The sequence below is a fragment of the Heterodontus francisci genome, chromosome 2 (assembly GCF_036365525.1).
Source record: "Heterodontus francisci isolate sHetFra1 chromosome 2, sHetFra1.hap1, whole genome shotgun sequence".
In the NCBI taxonomy this organism is placed as follows: Eukaryota; Metazoa; Chordata; class Chondrichthyes; order Heterodontiformes; family Heterodontidae; genus Heterodontus; species Heterodontus francisci.
The window spans coordinates 203,915,967-203,941,479 of NC_090372.1; the positions used below are offsets into that span (position 1 = coordinate 203,915,967).

The 25,513-nt window shown below is 41.5% G+C and overlaps 1 protein-coding gene across 8 annotated transcripts in view; it reads left to right on the forward strand.

Annotated features, from left to right (window-relative positions):
* The window catches only part of LOC137350342 (5'-AMP-activated protein kinase subunit gamma-2), a 510,855-nt gene extending 487,063 nt beyond the window's left edge, over positions 1–23,792 (forward strand). For 7 of the 8 annotated variants that reach the window (XM_068015054.1, XM_068015052.1, XM_068015055.1 and 4 more), the window contains 6 exons: positions 1,071–1,197; positions 6,205–6,370; positions 9,166–9,203; positions 9,640–9,786; positions 18,990–19,083; positions 22,221–23,792. In XM_068015054.1, coding sequence (XP_067871155.1) covers positions 1,071–1,197; positions 6,205–6,370; positions 9,166–9,203; positions 9,640–9,786; positions 18,990–19,083; positions 22,221–22,252 — 604 coding nt within the window. In that variant the 3' untranslated portion in view covers positions 22,253–23,792. The remainder of the gene's footprint in view (positions 1–1,070; positions 1,198–6,204; positions 6,371–9,165; positions 9,204–9,639; positions 9,787–18,989; positions 19,084–22,220) is intronic. The other variant, XM_068015056.1, reaches the window with a different exon arrangement.
* Positions 23,793–25,513: the final 1,721 nt, after the last annotated feature.

Below are 25,513 nucleotides of genomic sequence, written 5' to 3' on the forward strand. Positions count from 1 at the left end.
ACACGCAGATAGAGACAGAAAAGAGCAGAAGAAATAAAGTGGAAAAGTTTAAGGCAATATCTGAAGGTGGTTTTGGTTACTGTTCTTCGAGCTCGCTGAAGAGTCCTTGATTGTAGGTGGGTCTTACTTTTCGTTGGGCCTCAGTATTATTCTTAAACCTTGTTCAGTGTAGGAGACTTTTCTCTCTTGAGGTTCACATGTCCTCAAAGAGTCCAAAGGCTTGTGAGAAAGAGATGGGAGCAGACAGGAGAGGTTGTGGCGAGCTAGCAAGGAGAGGTCTTTCCAGTCCAGGAGCAAACAGTCTCTCCTCTCAAAACTGTCTGCACAATTCAAAAAAACTCAGGTTGCCCAGCAGGTTAGTCATGTGACTAGCTGGTTTGACCATGTCTGTTTGTGGATTCAGCCATCTTAGCAGTCATCCTGGAATGTGAGCTTCCTCACCTTCAATGTTTGGTGATCAAAGTCCACTGTGGGTTGAATGCGTCAGGGAATTATACTTTGTCTCCACAAGCACTGACTGTTACTATGTAAATGTTTTTTCCAGCCCCGGCTGATCTGTTTAACAAGTCATTTTCTCGCTCTGGCAACAGTTTAAAATCAATGCTTGTATGACAAAATTAATATGCCTCGTCTTTGGCAGGTGGGGGTCTGCATGACACTGTTTTAATGTACAAAATATACCTGACAATTTTCGCACAGTAAGTTCCCACAAAATGTGATAACCAGATAATCTCTTAGTGATGCTGATTGAGGGATAAGTGTTGGCCACGACACTGAGGAGAATTCCCCTGCTTTTCGAAATAGTGCCATTGGATCTTTTGTATCCATCTCCTAGGACAGATGGGTCCTCGTTTTAGAGTCTCATCCCAAAGATGGCACCTCCGGCAGTGCAGCTCTCCCTCAGTATTGCACTGGAGTATCAGGCTAGTTTTTATGCTCCGGCTCTGGAGTGGAACTTGAACCCCCAACCTTCTGACTGAGGCTAGAGCGATAGCCATTGAGTCACAGGTCACTCTTCACCCGTAACTTATTACGCTGCCATTCATCTTGAACTTGTTTTGTTCTTTCAGCCTCTTTGATGCAGTCTATTCACTCATTAAGAACAAAATTCACCGGTTGCCAGTCATCGACCCTATCAGTGGAAATGCACTTTATATCCTCACTCACAAGCGGATCCTAAAGTTCCTGCAGCTTTTTGTAAGTGTTGTCTTCTGAAAGTTGGACCAGGTGTTTGTGTGTTAATGGAACTGTTTCCCTGTTTAAATACTTCAGGTTTTTTCCAATGCATGGGTGCTCTTGCCTACAATAATGCATGGAAAGCAAATACAGCATTATCTTCAACCTGAATATAGAACATTGTGTTAGTAATATTCCCCCGATAGCCTAGTGCTTGGGTGTCCAAATTGTTGCCTATTATCCCACAATCCTGGCACACCTCAAATTTGATCCTGTGATCAACATTTCGTTTAAGTTACGCATATCCACGGCCACGCAGCAACCCAGAAGGTGCCACACAGGCTGATCACAAGTTATCCCCTTTAAATTATTTTGCGTGACCAGGCGTTGCCTTAGAGGTACAACGCATTGAAACGAATAGGCCGTGCACAACAAAAAAGCTTAGATGGGGCATTGCTTGTGATAATGAGCCACACAGATCAGAATGTCCCAGGTTTTATCCCTGGTCTGTTCTAAGCTGGTTGATCACGGTCACAACAGGAGTTGAAGTGACTCTGGGTGAGGGAGGAGACAAATGACGCAGGGTTCTCTTTCGCTAGTGTTCACTGATTCCCTGTTGGAAAGTGTGCACACATAGATGTTGGGTGATGGCATGCTTGGTCTAAGATGTGATTGGCCCCTTCCACCTTGTTCAGGTAGTCAACCATTGCCAACTGTCTGTACTTGCACATAAGGAACATTCAATTATCGAGGTACAGAAGGGCTGACAGCCTTTGTGGTTCCATAATACAATAAGGGTTCCTTGAACTGTTTTGTATCTAGACATGTATCTTAGTCTGCACTGTTTATGATACTGGTATTAGTAATTGTTAAGGTTAGTTTGAGCTTTTTACTGAATGTCATACCAGCAGTATATCATTGTACTGAAGTGCTTGTGATTTCCTGTTTGGAAGCTTGTGTAAAAACCCATAGAAAAATCAACTAGTGCTATTGCTTAAGGTGCTAATGCTGGTAAAAGGCACTAACCCAGAGCACTGCACCATCACATTGTTGATGACTTACTTGTTTATATGACTCAGAAGTTTGGAATACCTCCTGCTTCATGATAACTACTGTAGTTTGTTTTATTGTAAGATTTTAAAGAATTTAGACAGGTGGAGTCTATTGAATTTTTTGGGATACCTGATTATCTGGGATTGTTTTTCTAACTTATTCCATTAGTTAGCACACTTACAGTAGGAATATCACCTTACCCCCCCCGCCCCCCCCCCCCAACCAAACTCCATCATGGGAGCACCATCACCACAAGGACGACAGCAGCTCAAAGAGAAGACCCACCATTTTCTCAGGGCAACTCGGGATGAACAGTCAATGCAACAGGCAATGACCATCTCCAACAAGAGAGAATCTAACCATCTCCCCTTGACATTCAACAACATTACCATCGCTGAATCCCCCACTATCAACATCCTAGGGGTTACCATTGACCAGAAACTGAACTGGAGTAGCCATATAAATACCGTGGCTACAAGAGTAGGTCAGAGGCTAGGAATCCTGCGGCAGTAACTCACCTGACTCCCCAAAGTCTGTCCACCATCTACAAGGCACAAGTCAGGAGTGTGATGGAATACTCTCCACTTGCCTGGATGGGTGCAGCTCCAACAACACTCAAGAAGCTCGACACCATCCAGGACAAAGCAGCCCGCTTGATTGGCATCCCATCCACAAACATTCACTCTCTCCACCACCGACGCACAGTGGCAGCAGTGTGTACCATCTACAAGATGCAATGCACCAAGGCTCCTTAGACAGCACCTTCCAAACCCGCGACCTCTACCAACTAGAAGGACAAGGGCAGCAAATACATGGGAACACCACCACCTGCAAGATCCCGTCCAAGTCACACACCATCCTGACTTGGAACTATATCGCTGTTCCTTCACTGTCGCTGGGTCAAAATCCTGGAGCTCCCTTCCTAACAGCACTGCAGGTGTACCTACCCCAAATGGACTGCAGCGGTTCAAGAAGGTAGCTCACCACCACCTTCTCGAGGGCAATTAGGGATGGGCAATAAATGCAGGCCTGGCCTGTGACGCCCAAAATTCCCATGAATGAATTTTTTAAAAATCCAAGTACAGTACATCCACCAGTTTCCCTTTATCCACAGCACATGTTACTTCAAAAAACTCCAGTAAATTGATTAAATGATTTTCTTTTCACAAAACCATGTTGACTCTCCCTGATTACCTTCAATTTTTCTAAGTGCCCAGCTATAACGCCTTTAATAGCTTCTAACATTTTATCTCTGACAGATGTTAAGCTAACTGGCCTGTAGTTTCCTGCTATCTGTGTCTCTTCCTTTTTTGAATAAAGGAGTTACATTGGCTATTTTTCAATCTGATGGAACCTTCCCAGTATCTAGGGTATTTCGGAACATCAAAGCCAACCCATCAGCTATCATATTCGCCACATCTTTTAAAACCCTAAGATGAAGTCCATCTGGACTTGGGGACTTGTCAGCCCGCAGTTCCAACAATTTGCTCAGTATCACTTGCCTAGTGATTGTAATTTTCTTATGTTCCTCCCTCCTTTCCATTTCCTGATTTACAGTTATTTCTGGGATGTTACTCGTATCCTCTATGGTGAAGGACCGATGCAAAGTACCTGTTCAATTCATCTACCATCTCCTTATTTTCCCTTATTAATTCCCCAGACCAATGCTCACTTTGTTAACTCTTTTTTAAAAATATCTATAGAAACTCTTACCATCTGTCTTTATATTTCTCGCCAGTTTTCTCTCGTATTCTAATTTTTCCCTCGTTATTAATATTTTAGTCATTCTTTGCTGCTTTTTATATTCTGTCCAATCTTCTGACCTGCCACCATCTTTGCGCAATTATATGCTTTTTCTTTAAGTTTGGTGCTATCAACTGTTATAGTTAACCATGGATGGTGGGTCCTCCCCTTGGAACTTTTCTTGCTCGTTGGAATGTATCTATTCTGTAATATCCCATTAAATGTCTGCCACTGCATCTCTATTGACCTATCCCTTAACTTACTTTGCCAGTTCACTTTTGCATACCTACAATGTCTGTTCAGTCAGCAGCTCTGGACAGGCCTTCCTGATCCTCTTCTAATCTCTTTCTCAAAGCAGAAGAACAGGCCAAGGCGTAAGGGAGACCCTGTTAGTTCCTAATGCCCAAACATTTAAAAAAAAAGCTGGAAGAACAATTTTATTAAAAAGACTTGAATATGGTAACATTTTATACTAATACCATGAAAACTTTTTTAAAAAGCTTAAATACAGTTGTAAAAACTTAAGTTATGAATTTTAAGGACTTCCTTTGAGATGGCTCCGATCCTTTCTGGTCTTTGACATGGAGCCTGCCAGAACCAGTTCCACAGCGCCTCTATCCCTTCAGGCATTCCTTTCTGCCAATGTTCCTTAGGAAAGGGAAATACGGCCCTGCATGAAACCCTGCACAGCTACAGTCATATACATGTCAGGGTGCAATAGCCAAAGATGTCTGCCCAAGCGAGGCTGAAGAACTTGCTTTTTTGCGGCAGGATATCTGGCGGTGGGCATTACTCATGGATTTTCTTCTGGTAGCCCCAGGTTCGTCCAAAAACTTATAACTTTAAAGAGGAAAATTCAGGCCTTTTATCTGTGATCTTGTGTCTGATTCTCAACAAAAGGTAGTCTGACATCCTGGAAAATCCCTTGTTTTTTTTCTGCCAGAATTTGTGAGGCTCAGTTCAAAATGATTGGAGCCTGATGCACTATTAATTTCAGAAACTTTTTGTCCTGTATTTTACTGATGCAGCAAATATAATTAATTTTAAGTCAAAACAAAACAGTAAGCAAAATAATAATTTTCAGGTTTTTTTTAACCAAACTTGATTCAACACCAGAATGATCATTTGGCCATTTCCTGTCACTATTTGAGTGTTTTTTGATAAAGACATGCTGGGAACAGTCTGTTCATTGGAACTGTTTTCCTTGAATTGTAGGCCTGGATATTAACTTATCATTTTCCCAATCAGATGCTTACATCGCATTTACTTAGGTGTGGAGTGTTAATCTGTTAGTTGTGCATCAGTGGTTTGATTATATGCAGGTTAAGGGTGTTGATTGGGGTCTTGGTTGAACGTTTATAAGCAGGCTTGAGTGAGGAGCTACATGTTTGTAATCCTTTTATTCTGCACAATAAATGTGAAACTGAGTAAATATAGGCTCCAGCATTATCCTTCCATAACAAGTTTTCTGGAGTATAACATGGAGCTACATACAGTTTTGCCAGTTCCCTTGTTGCCAAATAAGCTCTTGTTTAGACAAATTTTGATGCGCCAGTCATTATGACTTCACAAAGTAAGCATGTGCTTCGAAGTTGTAAATGTGATTTTTACTTCTCCAGAATTTTGGCAGCAGGTCAAGAGGATTAACCTAATCCAGTCTATGGTTTGCTCCTTTCTGATTCTTTTTTAGCTCTTTATTTTGCCATCTACAAATTGCTTTGCAAAGTCTTTTTATTTTTGGCTGACTTGCTTGGACAGGGATTTCAAAAATCCACCAGTAGTCAGATCTGAATGTTTTATTTTATTACATTTATTCTCAGGCTGTTTGTGTCACTGGCAAGGTATTTATTGCCCATCACTAGTTGCCCTTGGGAGGGCAGTGGTGCAGCATCATCTCCTTGAACCATTGCAATCTGTCACACTGTAAACTTCCAGCTGTAACTAAGTGTAATTTTCTGAACTAGGAACACCACTGCAAGATTAAGTTAAGATGTGCAAAAGCCAAAAAAAGTTCAACGGCTGTCTCTTTCTCCTGTTTGTACTGAACAATCAATTTAAATAGCTGGCTTAAAATAAAGTAGCGTGTCTCAACAGTGATGTTAGTACAGTTCGTATGGGACTGTCAGCTCTGGTCCTGCTTTGGGAATACTGTCGGTTGAAGTGCCTATAAATAGTTTGAAACAAATATGATTTTGGGGGGTAGTAAGTAAGTTTCCTTTTGTGGTCCTGCAGGTCTCTGAGATGCCAAAGCCTGCCTTTATGAAGAAAACACTGGAGGAACTTGAGATAGGAACTTACCTTAATATTGCCTTTATCCATCCAAACACTCCTATTATAAAAGCTCTGAGTATATTTGTGGAAAGAAGGGTTTCTGCCTTGCCGGTTGTGGATGAGTCAGGTTTGTGCTAATCTTGTGTTTATGGCTCATTTAGACTTGTAGTGTTGTTAATGGTAAATGTCACAATGAACAAAAGTAGTATATGTTGGAGTTGATGACCAACACGAAGATGTATTCCTTTGATTCTGATGTATGATTACCCCTGAAAAAGTTAACATTCCTTTTTCTATTTACAGATGCTGAATGATTTTTTTTTTTGTTATTGCTACTTGGAATAATTTTGGTTCATGTTATGGCGTAGCTGGTGGTCTTTGAGCAGTACCTCGTTCCGTGGTATATTTCTGCATGTCATTTGTATCCACCATGGTTTTGAGTGCCCTATTACAAGGCAAGCATCCCTCTTGGTTATACTTGGAGAGTTGCCCTTGTTCAAGATTAACTCATCTGACACTTGTTGGGAACTTTGTGTACATGTGGATATTAAACGAGGACTGGTTCAGGCTCAGCTGTGCTGCCCTCACAGTTGATCAGTCTACATAACTTCACTAGATCGCTGGACCTTCAGCCTCTCCAATATCTCCGCCAAGTGACAATTATTCAGGTGAGTCTAGAGAGTCCGTGCTAGCAGGCTGTTCAACTGAGGTTCGAACCTCACAGCCAATGCTGACCATGCCCTCACCAAAAGTACACATGAGCCACTGGATAGTAATCTGGAGCAGGGACCCACACTGGTTCCTGTAGAAATACCTGAAACCTTTTGTTGTACCTAAGCAAAAAGTCGAGACTCTCTCGGTCTGTATTGCTCAGTCCAGCACCAAATGGTGAATTTACTTACTGAGCTGTTGATCTCAAATTGACCCCTCTTTTTCACAACAAAGTGATTCCTGACCACGCAGCCGGCCACTGGCGTCATCAGGCTGCACCAAGTTGCGCACATGCGCAGACGGGCTCCTGTTCTCTGCGCGTGCGCTGCGTTCCAACTTGCCAGGACTGGTTTGCGCATGTGCCAATGATGTCATCGTGATGTGTGCATCTTCTGGCAACGTGCTTAGTTGGCTCCTCGCTGCTCTCCCTGGCCACTTTCCCCCACCCCCCTCGCTGCTCTCCTTGGCCGCTCCGCTGCCCCCCACCTCCCTCGCTGCTCTCCCCGGTCGATATATCAGGAAAAAGCTTCCTTTTTATCGAAAAAAATTAACTTTGTGGGAGACTAAATCTCAAAGTTGTGTTGGTGTTCACTGCACCATTAAAACCATTCGATGATCATCAGATTGGCAGAGACCTATGTTTTATATTGTTACGAGAGTGCTTCCATTTTTTTGTTAAATTTTGAGTGCTTGTGTTTCAAAACTGAAAAGGAGTCCATGGATTTTTTTCCTTTAAAAAAAAAAGGGTTACTAAGAGGTTGTTTGAAAACAACATTTACTGCAAGTCATGTGCTTTGAGCAGTAAACAAACCTTACTGGAAGCCCTGTCTTCAGATAAGTACCCAGTGGGGTCTTTTTGACCTGGGGAAGGTGTTTACAGAGAACTGATAGGTCAAGGTTGATCAGGATCAGGAGGCTTGACTTTTGAGATTATTGTTTTGGTTTTGCTTTGGACAGGTAGTTGGGGTATGGTTAGTGTTTTGAAGAGGAGTTTAAAATCAACCTGCCAAGGACAAACCCCCAACTCTGCCTTTTCCAGCACTTTGAAAAGCCTGCCAGTTTTCCATCTCTATGAAAAGCTCTTGGGAGCGAGTGTAAGCAATAGAAAAATTGATGCTGCATTTCTCCTAAAAAGCCTGCCAGAAATCCCTGTTGTCTCATTTCTCCTGGAAAGGCTGCCCAAACTGATCATCAATGTCATCTGAAAAGCACTGTGCTAGGAAGATCCCAGTGACAGCCATCTACGCGTATTTGAAACGCCAAGCCAAAAAAGGACAACTGACATCTTTCCATATCTTTTTTTCAAGATTTCGCAAGTATTTGGCCAAAGTATTCTTTGTGTCTTTTTTTTTCTCAAGAGTTGCAAAGCGAAAATCTCTCTATTTTTCAGTTAACGTGCGTGTGTGAGAGGGAGGTAAAAAGGGAATGTTCATACTTCAATCTGTGTTCATGCTTTGCTTCATTACTGGTTAAGTCTTGTTTAATAAACAAAGTTATCAGTTTATTATAAAAGAAACCTGGTTGGCGTATTTTATTCTGGGATAAAAACAGAGTATATGATTGACTGCATTGGTATCTGGGAAAACATTTAAATATATGCTTACTGTATTTGTGACATTTGCTTTTTTGTAATGCTTTGCTCTATGTATATCTCATTAACCTGACATCAGCTCTACATCAGCCATTTGTTTGTGCATATCCTGTTACATCTTTTAAAAATGGATCAATGGCTCTTTCCCTTTTACATCCCGCTGCCTCAGCACCAAAAGATAATGTAGCCGCAATAAAACGTTTAGCTGACTTACTCAGTTGAATAAGCAGGTGTGAGTTGCTGTGGCTAGATGATTCCTTACAGGAAGGTAATAGCTATGGGTGAGTCAGCATTTTTTTTTTTAAAAAAGGCTCGTGAGCACCAAGATAAACCTAATCAGTGCAAGAAACAAAAATAAAGACAATTGACCCTTAAGTTTTATTGCCCTTCAAAGCTAGCTAATATTGGTTGATTGGCTTGTAGTCATTATTAAAGTGATCATTGGCTTCAGTTACATAATTGTGATTATTTGTTGTGCAACAGAAGCATCTTAAAGCACTGGCAGTGCTGGCTCATTGATTCCATTCAGGCGAGAGTGGAATTGAGTTGCTGACTGTTTTTAAACAAGAAAATGTCATCTCCAGGTCAATCATCTCAGTTTATTTATTTTTCTTTTACAGGAAAAGTTGTAGATATTTATTCCAAATTTGATGTTATAGTAAGTACAATTCATTTCAGATTTCACTTTATCAACAAATGCATGGTAGATTAAATTCCTTGATATGTAACTTCCAAAGCAGCTATATGTTGTCATTCTGAATATAATTGGCATGTTCACTCCTTTTGGGACTGTATTTTGTGGATACAACTTTAGATGTTTCAAAAAATGTCTTAAGTTTTTTGTTTTTGCGAAGCGGTTTTGATAAACGCCATTTGTTAATTGACATTATTTTGAATTGTTGAGATTTGTTTACTTGCAGCTGATGTCACCCAATTTCTCTTTGGTCTTTTGAGCAAATTAAGGGGAAAAAATCCATAAATAAGAGCATCTATGTATAAAGTCAAATTAAGTCTTAGAACATTTAATTTTTTTCTGAAAACCTAAATAAGAATTCAAGCACTGCACATTAAAGCATTTATTTTCCCTTGCTCAGAATCTTGCTGCTGAGAAGACGTACAATAATCTGGATATCACTGTAACCCAGGCACTGCAACACCGCTCTCAGTATTTTGAAGGGGTTGTGAAGTGCCACAGGCTGGAAGCACTGGAGACAACGGTGGACAGAATAGTCAAAGCCGAGGTAAGGTCATGTTTTATACACTGTATTGCATATTACTTAAGAGTACCGATACAGGTCATTCAACTTGACAGGTCCATGCTGGTATTTATGCTCCACATGAGCTTCCTCCCACTCTTCATCTAACCCCATTAACACACCTTTCTATTCCTTTCTCTCTCATGTGTTTATCTAGCTTCTCCTTACTTGCATCTGTGTGAGCAGTTCCACAATTTCTTAGAGTAATAAGTTCAAGCGTCAACCAGGGAATAGGCTATTCTAGACCTGGTAATGTGCAATGAGACAGGATTAATCAATAACCTCATAGTAAAGGAGCCTCTAGGTGACAGCAATCATAGCATGATAGAATTTCGCGTTCACTTTCAAGGTGAGAAGCGTGGGTCTAAGACTAGTGTTTTAAACCTAAATAAAGGTAATTATAAGGGTATGAAGGAAGAGTTGACTAAAGTGAACTGAGAAACTAGGTTAAAAGGTAGGACAGTAGAGGTGCAGTGGCAGACTTTTAAGGAGCTATTTAATAACTCTCAGCAAAGATTTATCCCAGTGAGAAAGAAAGATTCTTTGAGAAGGATGCATCATCTGTGGCTCAATAAGGATCGTATTCAATTGAAAGAAATACTGTACAATTCTGCAAAGATTAGTGGCAAGTCAGAAGATTGGACGGATTTTAAGAGCTAGCAAAGGATGACTAAAAGAATGATAGAGGGAGAAATTAAAGTATGAGAGAAAGCTAGCTAGGAGTATAAAAGCAGATAGTACGAGTTTCTGTAAGTATTTAAAAGGGAAAAGAGTAACTAAAACGAGTGTTGGTCCTCTACATTAGGTCTGGGGAATTAATAATGGAAAACGAGGAAATGGTGGAAGCATTGAACAGTTATTTTGTGGCTGTCTTCACTGTAGAAGACTTGGAAAACTTCCCAAAGATACTTGAAAATCAAGAGGCAAAAGAGAGGGAGGAAGTTAAATCACCATCATTAGGGAAAAAGTACGGGGAAAACTATTAGACCTAAAGGATAACAAGTCCCCAGGACATGATGGCTTGCATCCTAGGGTCTTAAAAGAAGTCGCTGCAGATATAGTAGAGGTATTGGTTATAATCTTCCAAAAATTCATTCAATTCTGGAAGGGTCCCAGCAGATTGGAAAATAGCAGATGTAACACCTTTATTCAAGAAAGGAGGGGGACAGAAAGTAGGAAACGAGGCCAGTTAGCCTAACATTGTCATAGGGAAATTACTAGAATCCATTATTAAGGAGATCATAGCAGGATACTTAGAAAATCATAATGGGATCAGGCAGAGTCAACGTGGTTTTATGAAAGGGAAATCGTGTTTAACTGATTTATTAGAATTCTTCAAGGAATTAACGAGGAAGGTGGATAAAGGGGGGAAACTGTAGATGTGGTGTACTTGTATTTCCAAAAGGCATTCGAAAAGGTGCCACATCAAAGGTTACTGCACAAAATAAGACTGCATGGTGTAGGGGGGTAACGTATTAACAAGGATAAACAAGAAACAGTGAGTAGGGATTAATGGGTCTTTTTCAGGTTGGAAAGACGTAACTGGTGGAGTGCCACAAGGATCAGTCCCAGGGCCTCAATTATTTGCTGTCTAAATTAATGAGTTGGAAGTAGGGACCGAATGTATGGTCGCTAAATTTGCCGATGACATCAAGATAGGTAGCAAAGTAAGTTGTCAAGAGGAGGTAAAGAGTCTACAGAGGGATATAGACAGGCTAAGCAAGTAGGAAATTATTTGGCAGATGGAATATAATGTAGGGAAAGTGTGAACTTGTCCACACTAATAGAAGAGCTATATACTATTTAAATGGAGAGAGTTTGCAGAACTTGGTGGTACAGAGGGATCTGATGTCCTGGTACGTGAATCTCTCAAAGTTAGCATGCAGATACAGCAAGCGATTAGGAAAGCAAATAGAATGTTGGCATTTATTGCAAGAGGGATGGAATATAAAAGTAGGGAAATTTTACTGCAGCTGTACAGGGCCTTGGTGAGACCTTGGCCTTGGGGGTAATGTATTAGCATGGATTGAGGATTGGTTAACCCACAGAAGACAGAGTCGGGATTAATGGGTCTTTTTCAGGTTGGAAAGACGTAACTAGTGGAGTGCCACAAGGATCAGTCCCAGGGCCTCAATTATTTACTGTCTATATTAATGACGTGGAAGAGGGGGCAGGTGTAATATATCCAAATTTGCTGACTATACAAAAGTGGATGGGGGGGCATGTTGTGCTGAGGACATAAGGAATCTGCAAGGGGATATAGATAGATAGATTGAGTGAGCGGGCAAAAACTTGGCAGATGGAGTTTAATTAGGAAAGTGTGAGGGCATGCACTTTGATAGGAAGAATCAAAAGGCAGACTGTTATTTAAATGGAAAGAGACATCAAAAAAAGTGCAGCACAGAGGGATCTGGGTGTTATTGTGCGTGAAACACAGAAGTTAGCATGCAGCTGCAGCAAGTAATTAAGAAGGCAAATGGAATTTTGGCCTTTATTGCTAGGAGGTTGGAGTTTAAAATAAGGAAGTCATTACCCCCTGTACAGGGTGTTGGTAAGGCTGCACCTGGAGTACGGTGTACTGTTTTGGAGGCAGATCAAAAGAGATTCACCAGGCCAGGCCTGGGAATCATCCTGGGATGAAGGGGTTGACTTATCAAGAACAGCTAAACAGGTTAGGCCTTTATTCATTAGAGTTTGGAAGAATGAGGGGTGATCTTATTGAAACATACAAGATTCTGAGGGGGCTTGACAGGGTGTATACCATGAAGATGTTTCCTCTTGTGGGGGAGACTTGAACTAGGGAATACAGTTTCAGAATAAGAGTCTCCCTCTTAAGACGGAGATGAGGAGAAATTTATTTTCTCAAAGGTTCGTTCGTCTGTGGCATTCTCTTCCCCAGAAAGCATTGGAGGCTGGGTAATTGAATTTATTCAAGGGTGAGATAGATTTCTGATAGACAAAGGAGTCGAGGGTTATGGGAGCAGAGAGGAAAGTGGAGTCAAGACCAAAATCAGATCAACCATGAATTAATCAAATGGTGGAGCAGGCTGGAAGGGCCAAATGGCCTACTCCTGCTCCTATGTTCCTAAAGCATTTTGATACTGCCTTCACTTGTTTTCTTTATTTTCAATCTCTCAGGCAGTGGTAAATTTGATACTATTGTGCTTTTAACTGTTGACAAGGCATTACAAATCTTGCATTTCGCCACACAACACTTTTTCAAAAATTGTTAGAGGAGGTATTAGAAAGGCTGGCTGTACTTAAAGTTGATAAGTCACCAGAACTGGATTAGGTGCATCTGAGGATACTAAGGGAAGTAAGGGTAGACACTGTGGAGGCACTGGCCATAATCTTCCTGGATATAGGGATACAAAGAACAGTACAGCACAGGAACAGGCCATTTGGCCCTCCAAGCCTGCGCCGATCTTGATGCCTGCCTAAACTAACACCTTCTGCACTTCCGGGGACTGTATCCCTCTATTCATGTATTTGTCAAGATGCCTCTTAAACGTCGCTATCGTACCTGCTTCCACCACCTCCCCCGGCAGCAAGTTCCAGGCACTCACCACCCTCTGTGTAAAGAACTTGCCTCGCACATCCCCTCTAAACTTTGTCCCTCGCACCTTAAACCTATTAAACCTAGTAAATGACTCTTCCACCCTGGGAAAAAGCTTCTGACTATCCACTCTGTCCATGCCACTCATAACTTTGTAAACCTCTATCATGTCGCCCCTCCACCTCCGTTTTTCCAGTGAAAACAATCAGGGTTTATCCAACCTCTCCTCATGGCTAATGCCCTCCAGGCCAGGCAACATCCTGGTAAACCTCTTCTGTACCCTCTCCAAAGCCTCCACGTCCTTCTGGTAGTGTGGCGACCAGAATTGCACGCAATATTCTAAGTGGCCTAACTAAAGTTCTGTACAGCTGCAGCATGACTTGCCTATTTTTATACTCTATGCCCCGACCGATGAAGGCAAGCATGCCGTATGCCTTCTTGACTATCTTATCCACCTGCGTTGCCACTTTCAGTGACCTGTGGTCCTGTACGCCCAGATCTCTCTGCCTGTCAATACTCCTAAGGGTTCTGCCATTTACTGTATACCTCCCACCTGCATTAGACCTTCCAAAATGCATTACCTCAAATTTGTCCAGATTAAACTCCATCTGCCATTTCTCCGCCCAGGTCTCCAACCGATCTATATCCTGCTGTATCCTCTGACAATCCTCATCACTATCCGCAACTCCACCAACCTTTGTGTCGTCCGCAAACTTACTAATCAGACCAGCTACATTTTCCTCCAAATCATTTATATATACTACAAACAGCAAAGGTCCCAGCACTGATCACTGCGGAACACCACTAGTCACATCCCTCCATTCAGAAAAGCACCCTTCCACTGTTACCCTCTGTCTTCTGTGACTGAGCCAGTTCTGTCTCCATCTTGCCAGCTCACCTCTGATCCTGTGAGACTTCACCTTTTGTACCAGTCTGCTATGAGGGACCTTGTCAAAGGCTTTACTAAAGTCCATATAGATAACATCCACTGCCCTTCCTTCATCAATTATCTTCGTCGCTTCCTCAAAAAACTCAATCAAGTTAGTGAGACACGACCTCCCCTTCACAAAACCATGCTGCCTCTCGCTAATAAGTTTGTTTGTTTCCAAATGGGAGTAAATCCTGTCCCGAAGAATCCTCTCCAATAATTTCCCTCCCACTGACGTAAGGCTCACTTGCCTATAATTTCCTGGATTATCCTCGCTACCCTTCTTAAACAAAGGAACAACATTGGCTATTCTCCAGTCCTCTGGGACCTCACCTGTAGCCAATGAGGATGCAAAGATTTCTGTCAAGGCCCCAGCAATTTCTTCCCTTGCCTCCCTCAGTATTCTGGGGTAGATCCCATCAGGCCCTGGGGACTTATCTACCTTAATGCTTTGCAAGACACCCAAGACCACCTCCTTTTTGATAATGAGATGACTGACACTATCTGCACTCCCTTCCCTAGGCTCATCATCCACCAAGTCCTTCTCTTTGGTGAATACTGATGCAAAGTACTCATTTAGTACCTCGCCCATTTCCTCTGGCTCCACACATAGATTCCCTTCTCTGTCCTTGAGCGGGCCAACCCTTTCCCTGGTTACCCTCTTGCTCTTTATATACGTATAAAAAGCCGTGGGATTTTCCTTAATCCTGTTTGCCAATGACTTTTCATGACCCCTTTTAGCCCTCCTGACTCCTTGCTTAAGTTCCTTCCTACTGTCTTTATATTCCTCAAGGGATTCGTCTGTTCCTAGCCTTCCAGCCCTTACGAATGCTTCCTTTTTCTTTTTGACTAGGCTCACAATATCCCGCGTTATCCAGGGTTCCCGAAACTTGCCAAACTTATCCTTCTTCCTCACAGGAACATGCTGGTCCTGGATTCTAATCAACTGACGTTTGAAAGACTCCCACATGTCAGATGTGGATTTACCCTCAAACAGCTCCCCCCAAACTAAGTTCTTCAGTTCCTGCCTAATATTGTTATAATTAGCCTTCCCCCAATTTAGCACCTGGATGGTGCCAGATGACTGGAGAATTGCAGATGTTGCACCCTTGTTCAAAAAAGGGTGTAAGGATTAGTCCAGCAACTACAGGCCAGTCAATTTATCTTCAGTGGTGGGAAAACTTATAGAAACGATAAAATGGGACAAAATTAAGTCACTTGGACAAATGTCAGCAAAGTTGAAGCCCATGGCAAAAGAGTCAAGAAGCAGAAGACACCAGTTTAAGGTGATTGGCAAATGAAGCCTGCGGAAACATATTTTTACACAGCAAGTGGTTAGGATCTGGAATGCTCTGCCTGAGAGTGTGGTGGAGGCAGATTCAATTGAGGCCTTCAAAAGACAATTGGATAATTATCTGAAGCAACGAAATTTACAGGGCTCCGGGGTAAAGGCGTGTGAGTGGGACTAAGTGAGTTGCTCTTCCAGAGAGCTGGCACAGACGTGACAGGCCAAATGGCCTCCTGTGCTGTAATCATTCTATGATTCTATGGGTTAAAAGGGACAGTGGCAGCATGAATATAAAGTTGGCTGAGTGACAAGAAACAGAGTAGTAGTGGTGAACGGTTGCTTTTCAGTCTAGAGGAAGGTATATAGAGGGGTTTCCAGGGGTTGATATGTGAACTGTTGCTTTTTTGATCTACAAAATGACCTAGACTTGGGTGTGCAAAGCATAATTTCAACATCAGCGGGTGACACAAAATTTGGAAGTATTGTGAACAGTGAGGAGGACAGAGATAGACTTCAAGAACACATAGACAGCCTGGTGAAATGGGTAGACATGTAGCAGCTGAAATTTAATGTAGAAAAGTGTGAAGTGATTCATTTTGGGAGGAAGAACACACAGGGCAATATAAAATCAAGGATACAATTCTAAAGGGGGTGCAGGAGCAGAGGGACCTGGGGGTATATGTGCACAAGTTGAAGGTGGCAGGGCAGGTTGAGAAAGTGGTTGTTATGGTGACCCTTTATAAAACCTTGGTTCGGCCTCAACTGGAATATTGTGTCCAACTCTGGGCAATGCACTTCAGGAAGAACGTGAAGGCATTTCGTGGGAGATGGTGGCAATGTGGAAATGTTACTGAACTACAGGCAGGAGGTCCAAAATCCAGCTGTCCGAAAACTGGACATGTTTGAAACTATTCAGATGCAACAAGTTTAGTGTCAATTGATTATAATTGCTTTAATTAAACTTGAAAAGACTGAAGGCACAGATTTTTATAGTATCCTCCTTAAAGAGTAATTTTAAGTCAATGCCTCTCGAGTTTAATTTTCTCTTTCAGTCAGTTTCTCCCTGACATGTTTAAAAGTGCTTTGCTTTTCCTTAAGTGTAAGTGGGCTAGCAGAAGATGATTGTGTTGGGAAAGTTTTGTCCTTTGAAAGTGGAGCGCATGCTGTGAGAAAGTTCCAGAAAGGCCAAGAAATGTTGGCAGCCACTGGTGGATCCTCCCCTCAACACTCCCCTGTCCCAGGGCCGGGCTCCAGTTGGCCAGGGACGATACTCGGGTGGGTAATAAGCCGAGGCCTGTGGTTATCCTCTGGCTCTGGCTGACCTGGAGGGCCATTGCCACCTCAATGTGCTCGGGCTGTTGGCCTCGTGCCAGGAGCTGGAGTACCGCAGCCTCGGTGTGTGTGGCTTGGCTAGGGGGAGAAAGCCAGAGCAGGTCATGTGGCCGAGGGTGAGAAATGGAGGAACCCGGCTTTTAAACTAAAAACAAGAAATGCTGGAAATACTCAGCAGGTCTGGCAGCATCTGTGGAGAGAGAAGCAAAATTAATGTTTTAGGTCAGTGACCCTTCTTCAGAACTAGCAGATATTAGAAATCTGAATGATAACAAAGGCTTTTAAACTGTTGGACTGTATCCATTCTCACTGGAGTCGCACACTGCACTAACGTTAATTTAACTCACTATTGCCTGAGTAGAGGTGCAGTAAGACTTTTGCAAAAGTCAATTTTAGGATCTATAATTATTTATACATACACTCTGCCAGTTGCCAGTGATTGCCAGAGCTGGCGGACAGCCATAAAGGCGGGGCTAAAGAATGGTGAGTCGAAGAGACTTAGCTGTTGGCAGGAAAAAAGACAGAAGCGCAAGGGGAGAGCCAACTGTGTAACAGCCCCGACAACCAATTTTATCTGCAGCACCTGTGGAAGAGTCTGTCACTCTAGAATTGGCCTTTATAGCCACTCCAGGCGCTGCTTCACAAACCACTGACCACCTCCAGGCGCTTACCCATTGTCTCTCAAGATAAGGAGGCCAAAGAAGAAGACGACGACACTCTGCCAGAATTTATCAGGCATGCAGTATGCACACTGACAACTCGAACTGAAAGCCTTTTTCTTCAGTTGTTTTATTTCCAAAATCTGGGAAATTCCAAAATCTGTTACGGTCTCGGTCCTGATTTTGGATGTCCAACTTGTAATCCAGTGGTCCAGACTAATATCACAGCAGATGGTGGAATTTAAATTTAATTTATTTTTTAAAAATTCAGTTAATAAAAAAAATCTAGAATTGTAAGCTAGTCTCAGTAATGGTGCCATGAAACTATCGTTGTTTGTCGTTTAAAAACCCATCTGGTTCATTGATCTTTAGGGAAGGAAATCTGCTGTCTTTACCTGGTCTGGCCTACATATAACTCCAGACCCACGGCAATGTGGTTCATTGTTTACTACCCTCTGAAATGGCCTAGCAAGCCACTCTGTTCTCAAGGGCAATTGGGGATGGGCAACAAATGCTGGCCTTTCCAGTGACCCCCATATCCCATGAAAAAGTTTTTTTTTTTAAATTAGCAAGGGTACTGAAAAGATTTACTAGAATAGTTCCAGGGATGAGGGACTTCAGTTATGAGGATAGAGAAGCTGGGGCTGTTCTCCTTAGAGAAGAGAAGGTTGAGAGGAGATTTGATAGAGGTGTTCAAAATCATGAGGGGTCTAGACAGAGTAGGTAGAGAGAAACTGTTCCCATTGGCAGAAGAATCAAGAACCAGAGGACACTGCTTTAAAGTGAATGGCAAAAGAACCAAAGGTGACATGAAAAACATTTTCATGCAGCGAGTGGTTAAGATCTGCAATACACTACCTGAAGTGTGGTGGTGGCAGATTGAATCGTGGCTTTCAAAAGGATATTGGATAATTATCCGAAGAGAAAAATTGCAGGGCTGCGGGGAAGAGGTGGAGGAGTGGGACTAGTTGAATTGCTCTTGTAGAGAGCTGGCATGGATACAATGGGCTGAATGTCCTCCTGTGCTGTAACCATTCTATAATTTTATGAAAACAGATATTTTTGCAAATACACTTTACACCTGAGTGGTAAATAATCGATGACACTTTTTTTTTTTCTCTCACCGCCGTGGCTGCAGTTAAGTCTGAGTGGGTGGTGTTTAAATCTAAGCCATGCACATTTCTAGCTTGTTTTATGTATAAACCAGATGACTCCGTAGGATGCATTGAGTTATCTGCATGATAAATCATAACCATTTAAGGGCTACGTGCATGATGCAAGAAATTAATTGTTGGCAACTAAGATGTGCCAGTCATCGTCCAGATACTTGTTGAGTTTATTTCTTGTTAAATGTCTTCAGCTCTAAACAATAGAAGTCCATTAAATTTTCATGCCACAAACATCTTTAATTCTTTTCCCTTTCAGGTTCATCGGCTTGTAGTCGTTGATGAGAAAGAAAGCATTGTGGGAATTGTCTCATTGTCCGACATTCTGCAGGCTCTTGTTCTCACCCCAGCAGGTATAGATGCACAATATTCCTAATCTCCTGGAGTCTGACCTCTGACCCCTTCCTCTAGGCACTCAGGTAGGGTACACCATGGCATGTTGTACCCACTCAGCTTGTTGAATCAGCATTGGCTGCTGGAATCCCCTTTGCTATCTGCTGATTGACTTGACTAAACAGCCTTTGGCATGGTCAGTATGGCTGAATATGTAGCTGCTTTTGAGGCTGTACATTTTTTTTGCCAGCCGTGTACTGAGATCATCTTAAATGGGTAACTGGAGAAGGTACATTCTATAGTTGTGATTGGTACACTTTAGACTGAAAGTGGGTAACACCCTCAAGTCGTGACTTCTGAAGTTGAAAATGGGTACCGGGGTCTTTTCTACCACAAGACAGCATGAATTTCTGCCACGTGTTATTATGATGGGAATTCAAAATAATTTAGATATTTACGTAGCACTCAAGTCAAACACTTAACAGGGCAAGTAGTTACAGAGCAGTTGGACACTGGGCCAGAGGAAGAGGATCAGGAGGGAGCAGAAACATGGTCAGAGGTTTTTTGAAGGCAGGGAGGAGGAGATAGGGCAAGAGTTGCTAAAAGAGGGAGCTCCAGAGGATGGGGGCAAGGTTGTGAACGAGCAGGGAATAAGGAGTCAGCCATTGTCGGAGACCAGAGTATGTGGAGGCAGGAAGGGTTGAGACCACAGAGGAATTTGATGGTAAAAACAAGAATCTTCAGTGTTTTAGGACACAGGAAGTTTGATGGAGCTTGGTGAGGACAGATATAGTGATTAGTGCAAGGCCACAGGATTTTGCATAATCTGTCATTCATGAATGATGGAAGAAAGAAGACTGTCGAACATTGGAGAAATACAGGCATGAGGTAATAAAAGTATGAATTAGGGTTTTGATGATAGGGATGGGGACAGATGAGTTAGGCATAAAGCTGAATGATGTTGCATTGATTAAAGAAAACGGTCTTGGTCACCAGTTGGATGTGTGGGATAAACTCAGGATTCAACAAGGTTCCATGCCTCTGGCCAGAGGCACGGTGCTGTTTGCTGGAGCTAAAGGATGACTCGTCATTTAATCTGGAGGAAATTCAGGCTATTGTATACATGTCCGGTAACAATGACAGAAATGCAGGGAAATGGTGAATTAGACACGCATGTCTACATTATTTAACTATGTACACCATATGGGTTAAGATAAAAAGACCCCTGCTGTGACCATAAAGGTTTCCTAACAATTGAAACGTACTCTGTCTAGAAAACACATTTCACTGGCACAAAACATGGTGTGAGACAACTGCTTGCATGGAATCAATACGGAAGCACAAATAAACTGCATGTGTCTGAGTGGAGTAGCGATTCAGATGTTATAGTGTATTAATGCTGAAGAAAAGCATGACCAGTGAAAGCTGTTTGCGTGTTGAATGCCATGTTTGTATTTAGATTGCCGCCTTGCCGCCTCTCAGTAAATCCCTTGACGATTCCAGTTTTATTCTGAAGAAAATCAGTGAGCAAATGCAACAGATTGTGAAATTTGCTCTTTAGCACTTCCTGATAGCAGTGAATAGGACTGCCCTCTGCCTTATTGCGAAAGTTTTGTAATCTTAACATCTTTACTCATTAAGTATAACCCTGGAGCCATTTGTTTTAAGTCTTGTTTTAGTACAGCAGTCTGTGTCTAGGTAGCATGTTAAACACAGGTTATTGTTAGAGGGTTTGAACACTGGAGCCTATGACCCATACGGTTAAGAAGTGTCTGCTGACATGACAGCAGATGCTATATTCTTATCCATATCAAAATTTGCATGGTAAAATGAGTTTTAATAAATGACACTTACAAAAGATTGTGCATTTAATATCTTGATGTTTCAACTTCAGATTAGGAATCCATAATCTAAATGGATGTTCTTCTGCCTTAATATTTTCACAGATTAATGTTAGTTTTTCTATGTCTATTAGAGTTGGGCAGGAAGCACTGGCGTCAAGGGCACAAGACACAAGCCCAAAGCAACATTAAACATTAGAGAAAAAAAATCATTTGTTCCCACTATGAATAGTGCAATGTGGAATTGATTCCAAGAGAAAACAGCTAATTCTGAGTCAGTTGTTAAAATAAAAAGGGACTGGATGAATATCTAATTCGAAGGGGGTTTGAAGGCTATTGAAATATTAACTGCACTCCTTGATTTTATTTTTCAGGGTAAGTAGGAGATAGAACTGTGTGTTTCTTACAGACAGGTTGTGGGAAGAATAAGCCATCATAGCACAATCATAGACTATGGATGAAATGAGCTTGATCGGGAAAAAAATAACCTTTCCCCTCCAAATTTTTATGGGAATAACTTGGCATATTATAGTTTTCAACTATTAAATTCTTTTAAATAGCACCAATCCTTTATAAGATTTTAGAATAATGTTTAATTTCCTGCACTTCTTTCCTGTTTAAAATTTTTTTTCATCCTTGCTTAAGTCAAAATCCCCCAATCACGTGGTGGGGGCAGTATTAGTGATGCCGTTCATGGCTTCACCTGATGCCAGAGCGGGTGCTGGTGCCACTTTTAAAAGGCTGCCAGCCCTGCAAACAGTTCAAAATAATGCAGAGTTGACCCCTCCCCCCCCCCCCCCCCCCCCAAATCTATACTCCCAAATGCAGCAATGACCCCTTCCCCTCCTCGGTGGCACCAGCTTCTCCTGGACGGGAAAGCGAAGGCGGGTGAGTGCCACACATCACGCTGAAGATCAGGAACGGATGGGAAGGTCGCGACGGCTAACATAGTAATGTCCGCAGATAGATATTTTAAATATTTAAACCAGGGTCCCGTCACAGAGCGGTGGTGGGGGGGAGGTGCCACCACGGAGCTTCTCCACCATCGGGAAGATCAGGCCTGCCAATCCTGGTGTCGAGTTACGTGACGGGCCGCCTACCACTCCGATTATCCAGCCCCCCGCCACAAAACCCGACGTCAGCCCACTGAGTTCTGATTACTGACTGGCTCCCCACTCTTCCAGTGACTTTTATGTTGCTTAAATAAAAGTGCATTATGTTTCAGCACTTTAACAAAGCAAAGAACTGATTCTTTTTAACAAGTTTTTTTTCTCTTTCAGAAAAGCATATGACAACTTACATTTTCTATTTTACAGGTTCTATAAGAAAGGAAAGCATTTCAGAATGACTGACTAGAATGGGCATTGAAGGTGCTTGACAAGAACTCTTGGAAGCTTCTTATTCTGTTCAGGGCCAGCTGAACACTGGCTGCGATAGAGAAGAGAAGGCACAAGATTGTGAAATCAAGAAACTGAAAACAGTTTAATCAAACACTGTAGCTGGATCTGATGAGTATTAGTGACATTATCTGAAACCAAATCAGTGATCTTGCTCACTAGCTATACAGATACAGCTGTAATGTTGCAATTAAGACTTTGAAAGGATTTATTTTGCAAAAATTATTAGGAACTGTACCTAAAAGATATTTTTAAACAATGCGTTAAAGCCAGAATGATTCAAATGGCTCTTTATTTCCACGGTTTGCTGGTAATTTTTTTCATGACTTGGGGTGAAAACCAACAAACACTATGGTGTGAATCGTCGTGAAAGATCTCAAACTTTAAATTCAGTTTGGACCTGCTATGGCAGTTATTTGTCAACATACACACAATCCTCCAATTCAATAGGAGCATGCAGTGAGGAAACTGTAAACTGTACTGTACTGTAAATAGGAAGTTACTGAGGGATAACGTGCCAGAGAAAGGTATATTTTTTGGTGTATGCAAATGTAAAATTATGTTTGTACGATTGCACATTTAATTTTTTTGTAAATTATATTGTTTTCATATGGCTGCAAAGACAGGGGGAGGTTTTGTCCTTGTAAATGCACAAAGGCTGAAAATGACACTAGAGATATATTGTAGATTTGTTTGAAAGGAGGAGAGGGGGAAAAGGAAAACAATGATTGCTGTTGTAAGGATTTGTTAGGGCATGAAATGAAACACCTTGGTTTTGTCACAAAACCTTGTTAAAGTAATAATGCACTTTAAAACATGGACGTTAATTGTGTAGTGAATTCACACAAATATAAGTTGAAATTTGCATTGGGCCCCACCCCCAAGCCTTAAAGATTTGAAGTATCTCCTGTAGTTGGATAAAACCTACACACAACTTCAGATTCTTGTACAGGTCTGAAAATAACATATTTGCAGTGGAAGATGTTTCCTGAAAACCTGATACTGATGAGGGAGGCCAGAGTTTAAATCAGTAAAGGAAACTGAGTTTAATTAGTTGATTGACTTTGAATCTTGCATTCTCTTTCCCTCTTTCCTCTTTTCCCCCACTCAAAAAAAAAGCTTAGAAAAAAGATTAATCATTGGTGGTGATTCAGTAATGTCAGTGAATTCTGTACTTCCACTATAGTAAGGATTGTGTAATGAAAAGTGAATGGGTGTGTGTATGACAGGAATGTGCTGTATCTCTGAATACCTTGGGAAGCATAAAAATGTCCTCCCATAAGCAACTTTCATCTAAAATGCTTGAGCAGAGGGCCTTCAGAAATTTGCTCATACCAGACCTAGTTTAGTTTTAAATTCCCAGCCTTTTGATCTGGGTTGATGAAGTTTACATCACAGTGTTGCAATTTTAAGTGCCATTAAAATGATTCAATCTAAAAGTGATGTGAACTGAGTCTAAATGTAGTGTATTAAAACACATCTTGTATCATACTTCAGATGCTGTCCTGCATTTCTTCAGTGCATTATCATATGTATACAGTATTGTACATCTTTAATGTTAAATAAACAAGGTTTATCGCCAGGTGCAGCTAAATGCCATTAGCTTTTTTTTAAGGTAGCCGTTGCCACTGAACTCAGTATCCATTGCTGGTGCACAGTAGCTGCAGTATGTACAATGTGCAGGATGCACTGCAGCAATTCAAAGGTTACTGCAGTCGTTCTTTCCTCCCACACAACCTCAATCACCAAGAACAAGAAGGGTAGCACTATTACAGGAACGCCATCACCTCAAGTTTCCCGTCAACTGATACACCACCCTGACTTGGGCGTACATCACTATTTCTTCATTGTCACGAGTTATGCACCCTGGAATTATGGGAGTAACAGCAGCAAAAGGACTGCAGCAGTTCAAGGAGAACATCTAACACCTTTTCAGGACAAAAAGTCAATAAACACAGCCTTGACAACATTTCCCACAACCCAAGAACAATTAACTTGTTTTACTCCAAATACAATAATAGACTGTTATCCAAATGGAGAAAAAATAAAAACTGGGATAATGTCACTTGGGTCTAAAGCCTTGTGAACCGCAAACAACCTGCCTCTCTTCCCCTTCCCCTGCAGTTGAAAATAAATTATTTTGGTACCACTGCTACCTTTGAAAGACAGGCCAGCTGATGAAATAAGGAAGACAAGTTCCCTCCCTACTAGTCAATTGAATATGTATTTTGTTAAATTTGGTCATAGTTTTAAATATAATCTTTGGGTGTGCTTCAAGTCTGCCTTATCCAGATCATTAATAATTTTTAAAAACCCTGCAATTATATAACTCCTTTCATGACCACAGGACATCCCAAAGTGCTTTATATCCAATGAAGTATTTTTGAAGTTTAGTCACGGTAGTAATGCAAGCATCATGGTGGCCAATTTGCACACAGCAAGCTCCCACAAACAGCAATGTGCTAATGACCAATTTTTTTTGTGATGATTGAGGGATGAATATTATTCAGACACAGGAGAACTCCCTGCCCTACTTTGAAATAGGAATCTTTTACATCCACCATAGAGAAAGGGGCCTCAGTTTAACGTCTCATCGGAAACCACCATAAAACGAAGCTCAATTATGAAAACAGATTAGATAGACTTTAAACATGAGGTCACAAACATGGAGCTTTATGTTGAATTTGTGCACAAGCTGGAGAGGAATGAGATTTCAATTATCGGGTAAAGGGAGGAATTGTTCCGTCACGATGTGAAAAGAAATGGGAAGCTGGATGGAAGCTTCTGCAACTAGGAGATACAGACAAGCCAGACTGCCTGTAACAAAATCTAAGCAATCTTGCATTTAATGAGTAATAAACAAAAAGGCTGATTGCTAAATAAATGCATCATATTTTTTCACATGAGAAAGAGAATGAAATATCAGCAGTAAGCCTAAAAATAAGTCAGGAGGAACTTAGTGTATTTAATATATAGAAAATATGGCAATGGAAAAAATAATTGGACTTAAAATAGATAAGGCTCCAGGACCTGATGTTTTCCACCCCAGGGTATTGAAAGACATGAGAAAATTGCGGATGCTTCAGTTATAATTTTCCAACGCTCTCCATATACAGAAATTGTGCTTTTTGGATTGCAAAATTGGAAATTTCACTACATTATTCAAGAAGGGAAGGAAGGAGATAACTACAGACACATCAGATTATAGTAAC